Source organism: Coenobita brevimanus, chromosome 86 (genome assembly GCF_032717465.1).
Source record: "Coenobita brevimanus isolate Jiangsu-jjx chromosome 86, ASM3271746v2, whole genome shotgun sequence".
Lineage (NCBI taxonomy): Eukaryota > Metazoa > Arthropoda > Malacostraca > Decapoda > Coenobitidae > Coenobita > Coenobita brevimanus.
Window position 1 is genome coordinate 32,574,144 of NC_137039.1, and position 9,756 is coordinate 32,583,899.

Sequence of the window (9,756 nt, forward strand, 5' to 3'; positions counted from 1 at the left end):
ACATTTTGTAAATAATCTAGGATGTAGCCAAGAGATTTGATAAATGTAATCAGTATATGGTGAAAATATGGGAAAGCTCTCATGGATATAATTTACAGCTCATGTCTTCATGGATGTTTAGTTTGTCATTGGATGGAGTTATAAAAGAGATTCAAGGTAGGGCAGTACATGTTGGAACATCCCTAATGAGAGGACAGCATTTGGAAACTTCCTTTTCTGTTGTTTGCAGATGATACTGTATTGTTTAGTGAAGATGAAGGGGAACTGCCAGGCTTGGTGTATGAGTTTGGGAGAGTGTGTAAGAAACGGAATGTAAAGGTAAACGTTGGGAGGAGTAAAGTTGTGATCTTCAAGAAATACGAAGTCATTGAATGCCAGTGAGGTTAGATAGTATGGAAATTGAAAATTTCAGTGCATTTAAGTACTTGGGTAGTGTGGTGATGGAAGTTTGGAGGATGAAGTGTTTGAAAGGGTACAGCAAGGAAGAAAGGTTGCTGTTTCACTGAGTGCAGTGATAAAAAATAGGGAAATAAACTATCAATCTATCTATTGCCAGATGCCTTAATCCCATAAGGGGTGGTCACAAACAAATCACCTCCATGTTGCCCTTTCTCCCACCATTTCAGTGGCTTGCTCCCAGCTCACACACCCCTGTCTCATATACCTCTCCACTCCATCCCTCCATCTCATCCTTGGCCTCCTCCTCCTTCTACCCCTATCCATCTTACTCACATACACTCCCCTCGTCAGTCTTTCACTCTCCATCCTCTCCACAAGGCCAAACCACCTCAATGTGTTTCTCGTAACGCTTCCTATTACATCCACACCACAACGCTTCTTCACATTCTCATTTGTCCGTCTGTCTCTCCTCTCAAATAACTCATTTCCACTGCTCACACTCTTGACTTCTGTCCCTCCAACAAGGTCCAAGCTTCACTTCCATATGCTAGAGTTGGTATCACAGTACTGTCATGTAGTAACTTTTTCACTTCCATGCTCACTTCTTATCACCGCTTTCAAGGAACCAGCAACCTTTCTTCCTTGTTGTACCCTTTCAAGCACTGGAAGTAAAAAAGTCACTAATTGACAGTACAGTACTGTCTCATGATCCCAGCTTTAACGTATGGAATGCGAAGCATAGACCTTTTTGGAAGGACACAAGCCAAAAGTGAGAGCAGTGGAAATGAGTTATTTGAGAGGAGCATGTGGAGTTTCTTTGAGAAACAGATTGACAAATGAGAAAGTGAAAGTGCATTGTGGTATGGATATGAATATGATAGAAAGCATTAGGAGATATACTCTGAGGTGTTTTGGCCCTGTGGAGAGGATGGAGTGAGAGACTAACTAGGAGAGTGTATGTGAGTGATGTGGAGGGGGAGACTGAGGATGAGATGGAGGGATGGAGTAGAGAGGTCTATGAGAGATGGGGGTGTTATTTGGGGGAAGGGCAGCAACATGGCAGGGGGCAGGGCAACATGGAGACGATTTGTTAGTGGCCATCCCTTAAGGGATTAAGGTGTCTAATTGTACATAATGTAGATAGATAGACATAGACAAAAACACTAAGTTACATCTTGCAAATACATGTTCCACCAGAGACGGCCACAATCTAAAATATCCCACATCACAGACATCTTCAGACACTCGTTCTTTCCTTGAACCACCTAGGAGTGGAATTATCTTCCATCTCACATACCGGTAGTTAATAGTCATTCTTACGGCATTTTTCAAACTCGGCTGACTAATCCCTTCCCACAGTCCTCTAATTGCCTGCACACCTGTTGTGTACATTGCTGTCCATGAGCAGCCTTGTGTGGGTTACTATATCATAATCAAGATGGATACATATTTTATGGTAAAATTTGCAACACCAGTCCCAGTTTGTTTGGACATGATCTCTATGCCTTTGTAAACATAGCCAAGTACTGTAGTACTGTATTTTCTGTTGCAGAATCAGTTAGGTTTGGTGTGCTTTTGCAATACAGTAGGGTCATTCCATTAAAATGTCAACCATTAGTATTGATATCAGAATTGATAAAAAATAAAAGAGTTGTGTATAATTTTAAAGCTTTTTTCTTCATTTTTTCCAGCAGCATTAATGATATAGGCCAACATGTCTGAGAAGCCTGTGCGAGTGGGCCAGCGAGTTGAGGTCATTGGTAAAGGTTGGTACACCATTCAGGATATGAAAAGGTCGGGGCTGGGTACAGCACTGTAATTTACTTTACTTCACTATACAGCAGCTATTACATTATTCATCATTTTGGATTTATAGTTATGTATGTACAGTTGTTTATATTGTACACTTAAAAATTTTCCTTGAATGGTATGTTGTGTAAGTACCCAAGTATCTCCCCCTTTAAGCCTTTCTGTTTGATGATCAGTTTGATGACTTATTTCCTATTGTATTCTTGCTGTTTCAAGATAATTCTGAGCTCCTTAAGATAGACCCTTTGAACAGTAGGGGTTATGGTCTTCATTGACCCTGTTTACTAATAAGTGGCTCTTGTAAGCTGAGTAAAGCTGTATGGCACCAGCAAAATTAAAATACAAATGCTTTCCTCAGGATGATGAGAGTTTAAGCTAAATTACAGTGCTGAAATCTCAAACTAAATGTGAATGATCACATATTATCATTAGGGACAATACATAGAAGTACTGAATTGAGAAACTTTACAAGTCCTACCTTGGCCAAATGGGTGAATGTGGCAGCAATGGCTTTCCCATGAACCTGATTTTACATTGAGGATATATACTGTACGTGACTATTTCACAGTGACCGGATGGTTCAGTTTTCCATTGAAGCCGAAGGTAAAGGTTTATGGATATGGTTTAAACTGTCTGCTGAATATTTTGACCTTGCTGTCTGGCCTTAATTGTTTATCTAATAGTCTAACAATAGAATTACTTCGTCATTAGGTGAGTGTGTTTTATGCATAGAGACCATGTACTCAAAATTAGACAAAAACTTTTATTGTTAACTCCCACTGTGTATTAGGTGTGTCTTGCACTTTATATCTGTATTGGACAAAGATGTGCTGTACTGCATTGTAAAGTAACTTCCATAGATTCAATTAAAGGAAGGTTAGCTATTAAAAATGTACTATTCCTGTACTTCCATTGAGCTGTGCTATATATATATATACAGTACCCTTGCGTCCAACACGCGTTTGTCCAGCATGATTCGCGTCCAGCACGGAGAGCAAAAAATTAGTACAATTTAATATGATTTGATTACTGTAACACGAGTGCATTAGCATAACACAGACGGAACTCCGAGAAGTGGGCGAAATTCGCTGAGTTCACCTCTAGCACGATCACCTCCGGTCCAACACGGCCATACTGGACGTTCCTGTGACGCTGACAGCCAATCAAAACTTCCGATCAAGTAGCCTCCCCCTCCCGCTATTGTGATGTGATCGTGATGTCACCCAATTAAAAACGCTTCTGCTGTCACGTGGTGTTTTGTTTAAATTTCTCCCGCCACAGGGCCACTCAGTCGCATAATTTGCATTGGACGGTTCTTTTTTCTCAAAGCATTTTCTGCCCTTGCTACTGCATTTTACTCTGCCCACGATGCCTAGGAAGCCTTCTGACAACCCTAAAAAGCGGCTGCACCTCCCTCAGGCCACCAAGCTAGAAATCATCAAGAGGAAGAAGAAAGGGGAGAGGAATATGGACTGCCAAGGCATACTACGTGAATGAAGATCCGATCATTTTGAGATACCTGGACACTGCGTTTGAAAGACTGGAGATCATAGGTAGCTGGAAATACAGACAGAGGGAGACAGTTCCAGAGTTTACCTGTTGCAGAAATGAAGGACTGGGAGTAATGGTTAACTCTTGCATTAGAGAGTTGGACAGAAGAGGGATGAGAGTTTGCTGCTAGACTTGTGTTACGTGCCCATCATAGAGGTGGAGGGATGCAAGCAGACAGTTCAGAGGAGCAGTGACCATTTAAGTAGCGATAGAAAAGAGATAAAGATGCAACAGTGTGGTGAAGAGACAAAGGTTGAAGGGAGCCAGTAAGAGGAGGCGAGTTAATGAGACGAAAAGCCTTTGACTCCACCCTGTTGAGAAGAGCTGTATGTGGGGAGCCTCCCCACACATGAGAGTTGTACTCTACACAGAGGCAGATAAAACTCGTGTATAAAGTTAACAACGGTGCAGGGGTAAAGAAGGAACAGAGTCAGTGTAGTTAGTAAGCTGCTAGGTGCTGTCAAGAGTTTTTATGATGGTAGTGAGACATATGTAAGGGTGAATGGGCATCAAAGTGAATGATTCACGATCAGTGTGGGCGTGCGACAAGGTTGTGTGGTTTCACCATGGCTGTTCAGTATATATATATATATGGACGGGATGATGAGAGAAGTAAAAACACAAGTAAATGGAGAGAGTGATGACGTTGGTAATGAATGGTGATGGATGGAATATATCAAATTTGTTGAATGCTCATGATGCAGTGCTACTTGCAAATACCGGACAAGAACTTGGTAGACTAGTGCAGAGTTTTTCTGATGTCTGTGAGCGTCGTGCCTTGAAAGTAAATGTAGAAAAGAGTAAAGTACTGGTAAACGAGAGAGAAGGTGACTCGCAGTGTGATGTTACGGTGAATGAAGAGAGACTGGAAGGTGACTCGCAGTGTGATGTTACGGTGAATGAAGAGAGACTGGAAATGGTGAGAGAGTTCAAATACTTGTGTACAGTGATAGAAAAGAGGGGAAAATATGCAAAGCAGCTGTGCAAGGCTTATATGAAGGACACAGGGAAGGAAAGTAGCTGGTGCTATGAAGGCCTTGATGAGAAACAGAGGCTTGAGTGTTGCAGCTGTGCAAGGCTTATATGAAGGAGTGTTAGTGCCAACTTTAACATATGGTTGTGAGACTATGGTGTGGCATGAAACTGAAAATTCAAGAGTGATAGCAGTGGAGATAGGACTGTCAAGGAATGTATGTGGAGTACAGAGTGGATAGGATACGAAATAATGTGATTCGTGAAAGATGCAGAATGAGGAAGTCGGTGGACATCAGAATCGAAGAGAGTGTACTGAAATGTTATGGTCACGTGGAGAGAATGGTTAACTGTAGCGTGGTGAAAAAGGTATATCTGAGCAAATTTGAAGGAGGCCCCAGGCTCCTAAACTCCTCATGGGACAATGTAGGATTGGATGATGGATGGAGGATGCGAGGTAGGCCAAGGAGAAGGTGGAGGGATATGGTGGATGAGTGTGTGAGGAAGAGAGGTTTGGAAGTTGGTGAGGCTGGGGGACTGACAAAAGATCGAGCTGGCTGGATGAATGTTGTGAGACGAAGTGCATGATCAGGGATTTGGCACCCCTTTTTGACATGACAGCGTTTGGGTTGACTCTGTTGGATATGTTTATGTGAAGCTACAGAATATGGTGAAAGTTTTTGGTGTATCAGATAAAACCAGGATTCTGTGGGCTTGAATGATGAGTGAATGGAAGTGTGGCCTATTGGATTGAGCAGATTTGGACTGTCTGGACGTTGCTACTCCTCACCCTGCCCTAGAGTGGGATAGGAGGTCCTGGTGATGATTATATACAAAATACAGTATATATATTTTGTATGAGCAGTGCAGTAATTGAAAGGATTTGTGTCTTATGAGAGCACCGTGCTTTATACTGTGTAATTATGTAGTTAAACCTTAAGGTACCCTTGCAATGCATTATTAAGGTATCATACCCAATAAAGTGTGTTTGCCCGACAGATACGCATGGAACTGTTGCGTATGTTGGATCAACTCATTTCTCACAGGGCAAATGGATAGGCGTGGTACTAGATGAGAAAAAGGGCAAGAACAATGGTACTGTTCAAGGCAAATGCTATTTCCAGGTTGGTTGGATATCTTTTTTTAGGTTGGTTAGCAGCTTTTGTCTTGCTAATTCTACCCTCCCCCCAAAAAATAAAGGGTGAAAGGATAAGTAATTAAGTATGATCTAGAAGTAGAAGAAAAGTATAACAGAACTATCATTAGAGTGCCCAGCTAAATGGTCCACACATCCTTTCATTTAAGCCTTTTAAATTGCTGGTTCATCCGCATAAGTTATTTTATGTATTTATTTCTTACCGATATATGGTGCATAAATGTCTGTGTTTTAGAGACCATTCTGTCAGGTGCTGAGTCTGAAAAGCGGTACAACCCATCTCGGGTGCATCTTCATAAATACTTCATCTGTCCATTTCCTAAGATCTTCAGGTCTGTTGCATCAACTTATGATGCTTGCTTTTTCACATATTAAATTGAGATATCAATCCATCATCTTGGTTGTCCATGCTTCTTATGACCCTTAGTCATTCATATGTACACTTTTTTCTTTCTTTTACCATCCTCTTCATATCCATTCTTTCTATGACCATACCAGTGAGGAACCCTCATCAATCCTTTTATCTGGAACCCTCATCAATCCTTTTATCTGTAGACTTGCATCCCACATAAATCTCGATTATCCTTTTTGTACAGCCCACATATATTCCATAATACAGTACTGAAATTTCCACGTTTGACTTTCTTAAATCATGCCATGTCAAAGTTTCACACTTGTACATCATTGCAGATACCAGCACCTTTGTGCATTTCTGTTGCATCCTTTTGTGTGTGTGTGTGTGTGTGTGTGTGTGTGTGTGTGTGTGTGTGTGTGTGTTAGCAACTTTAATTAAAAAGTTATGAATGGATTTTGATAAAATTTCATGGATGGGTGGGTCATGGGCTGAGGGAGAAATGATTAAATTTTTTGCTGGATCTGGATCTGGACCTGGAGTATCTTGCACAGTATCTCCAAAAGTTCTCAATGAATTTTAGTCAATTTCGTGGAAGAGTGGCTCATGGGCCAAGAAACAATTGATTAATTTTGGAGCGAATCCTAATCCAGATCCGGATCCTACTGCACAGTATCTCAATGAATTTCAATGAAATTTTGTGGATGTTTGGGTCATGGGTCAAGAAAAAATTCTTTAAATTTTCGGGCAGATCCGTAACCGGAACCTACCGCACAATATCTCCAAAAGTTCTCAATGAATTTCAATGAAATTCTGTGAAAGGGTAGGGCATAGATCAAGAAAGAATCCTTTATATTTTGGAGTGGATAGTTGCAGGTAGGGGCGCTCACCATACACTCACTCGATGTAGTGCTGCTGTCGGGTGTCTACCCTTTCCTCTCCTCCATCCTTCTTTCCTTCCATCCTCTTCTGTCTTTCTTTCCTTCATTCTTTCCTCTTCCTTCCTTCTGTGGGTGACTCTACACTGAGTGACAAGCCAACTGATCTCTTGTACACTAGGAAACCATTTACTACACTGGGTGGGAACCATATAACCAAATTTTGGCAGCTGGTGGTTTAGTGGGTAATTATTGCATGCCAATCTGATTGAACTGGTGAAGATTTATATCCAAGGGATGGTTGGGGTTTATTGCTCATGTAATGCCACTCAGGGATGGGTGAGACTGGTCATTCTCAGCTTAAATGTCAGGACCAACTGCCCAGCCCTGGGCTCCTACACTCCTCATGGGGCAATGTAGGATTGGATGATGGATAGATGGATGGATACACTTAAGCCCTAGTGCCCCATACCATCTCTCCACTTCTTAAATCTTTCCTCTGCCTCCATTTCATTCTCTACAATCAGCACCAAATCGCATACATCTCCCATGGGAGTCCATTTCTGAAGTCATGTGAGAGGGCTTCAAGTACAGTACCATGATAAACAACAAGGGGCTCAAGACTTACCCCTAATGCACACCAACATTCACGGAAAGCTCATCACTCTAATATCCATTCACTCTTACCTGGGTGCAAGCTCCTGCATACATAGCCCTAACCACCCTAACCAGTCATTCCTCCATCCCAAGCATTCGCATGGCCCACTTCACCACCACTCTAGGCACTCTAGGGACTCTGGCAAAAGCCTTCTCCAGATCAACAAAAACAAAATATCAGGTACAGTTCCCTCTTCTTACCTATATATTTTTCCTGAAGCTGTCAAACAATGAATATGGCATCAGTGGTCCCTTTGCCTGGCATAAACCCAAACTGCATCTCATCAATATTCACTCTTTCTCTAATCATCCCTCCTAGAACTCTCTCCATTACCTTCATAATCTGAACTAAAAGTTTTATACCTCTATAATTTCCTCTTTCCAGGGCATCACCCCTCCCCTTGTATACATTTACAATTACTCTTTTTATCCAATCATCTGGGACAACTCACTCATATATGATCATATTTATTAGGTCAGTGACTAACCTCACTGCTATATCTCCTGAGGCCTTCAACATTTCAGCAGTCAACCCAGACACACCTGCTGCCTTCCGCACCTGCATCCTGCCTTTTGCCTCACTCACAGTAGCAGCGTCAGTCAAAGGTCAAGGACCAAATACTGGAGCTATTGGCTCCAAACCCTCCCTGTCCCAGTCAAATTCCTCATTCAGCAACTGGCTGTAATGCTTTCTCCATGCATCTCTAATATCACCACTGTTCACCACTACCCTTCTTTCATCATTCTTCACACACTACTCACCTGTAATATCCTGATTATCCCTCTTCACCTGATTTGCCACCTTAAATATCATATTCTTCCTTTCCACACGATTTAGGTTATCAAGTAAAAGTCTCTGTGACTCAGACCTTGTCCTGTATGCCTCTCTTGTAGCCCTACACTTGGCAGCCAAGTACAGTATTCCTCTTTGTTACAACCCTTCTTCCATTCCTGGCAAAGCCTTCTTTTCTTCTTAACTGCAGCTTCTACAGCCTCATTGCACCACCAAGTGACTTTATGTCTTGGTGGGCCTCTTATCCAACCACATACTGCATCAGTAACTCTCAAGAGGTTGTTCTTGAGGGCTCTGTACTGTTTATTAATGCCTCTGTCACCGGCTCCTTGTTCAGCCGCCACTCTTCTCATCTTGCAGAAGAATGCATACCTTACTGCTTAGTTTTCCAGCTTCCATATTTTCCTCATAGGTGCGTAAGTCCTCATTTTCATCACGTTCTTTAAGCACCATGATACATATAAATCATTTGTGCTGCTGCACACACTCCTTGCTTCCTATAACTTATAACTTCCCTCACTAACCTCCTATCAGCCCTCCTGACCAGAAAATGATCTGTCTAACTGCTATTTCCCCCAGACCCTTCCCCTTCTGCATTTCTTGTACCATATGCACATCCCCCATGTACTCTTCATATCCTTGAGCTGCTTCTCCTACATGACCATTTAAGTCACCTCCCAAAACCACTCTCTCATCATCCTCCATACCTCCTACTACATGTTTTAAGTCATCCCAAAAAATGCAGAACTAGCTACGTTAACATTAAAACTGTTAGATTCTGTAATACCAAATACAGATACAGTATAAGCCAATCAGCTATCAGGTATTGTATTCACTTGCAAGGCAGGACTGCAGAGCTGGCAACATTAATCATTATATGGAGTGATCAGCAAGAAAATATGCTGGATTTGAATGTGTATTCATTGTCAGGTGGTCTAGTTGTAGAGCATTTAGATAGTAAACTGCCTTTTGTTATGCATGACGGTTTTATCCTAAAAGATGACTGCAGGCTTTTCCTAGATGTAAGTGCTACTAGGGTCATTAAGTGGCCTGCTATCCATGAATGTGTTGTACTATAGTAGCCTAGCTTTGGGCCCGTGCATCCTTAAAAAGGTAATATATAACTGACTGTCAGTGTTTGTGATTGTGTTACTATGGGTAAGTTAAAATCCATTGCACATGAGGTATA

At 41.7% G+C, this 9,756-nt stretch overlaps 1 protein-coding gene across 1 annotated transcript in view; it reads left to right on the plus strand.

Annotated features, from left to right (window-relative positions):
* Window positions 1-2,088: 2,088 nt before the first annotated feature.
* Window positions 2,089-9,756, plus strand: part of LOC145410796 (dynactin subunit 1-like) — a 102,705-nt gene continuing 95,037 nt past the window's right edge. The window contains exons 1-2 of the mRNA XM_080280909.1: window positions 2,089-2,165; window positions 5,731-5,855. Coding sequence (XP_080137035.1) covers window positions 2,114-2,165; window positions 5,731-5,855 — 177 coding nt within the window. The 5' untranslated portion in view covers window positions 2,089-2,113. The remainder of the gene's footprint in view (window positions 2,166-5,730; window positions 5,856-9,756) is intronic.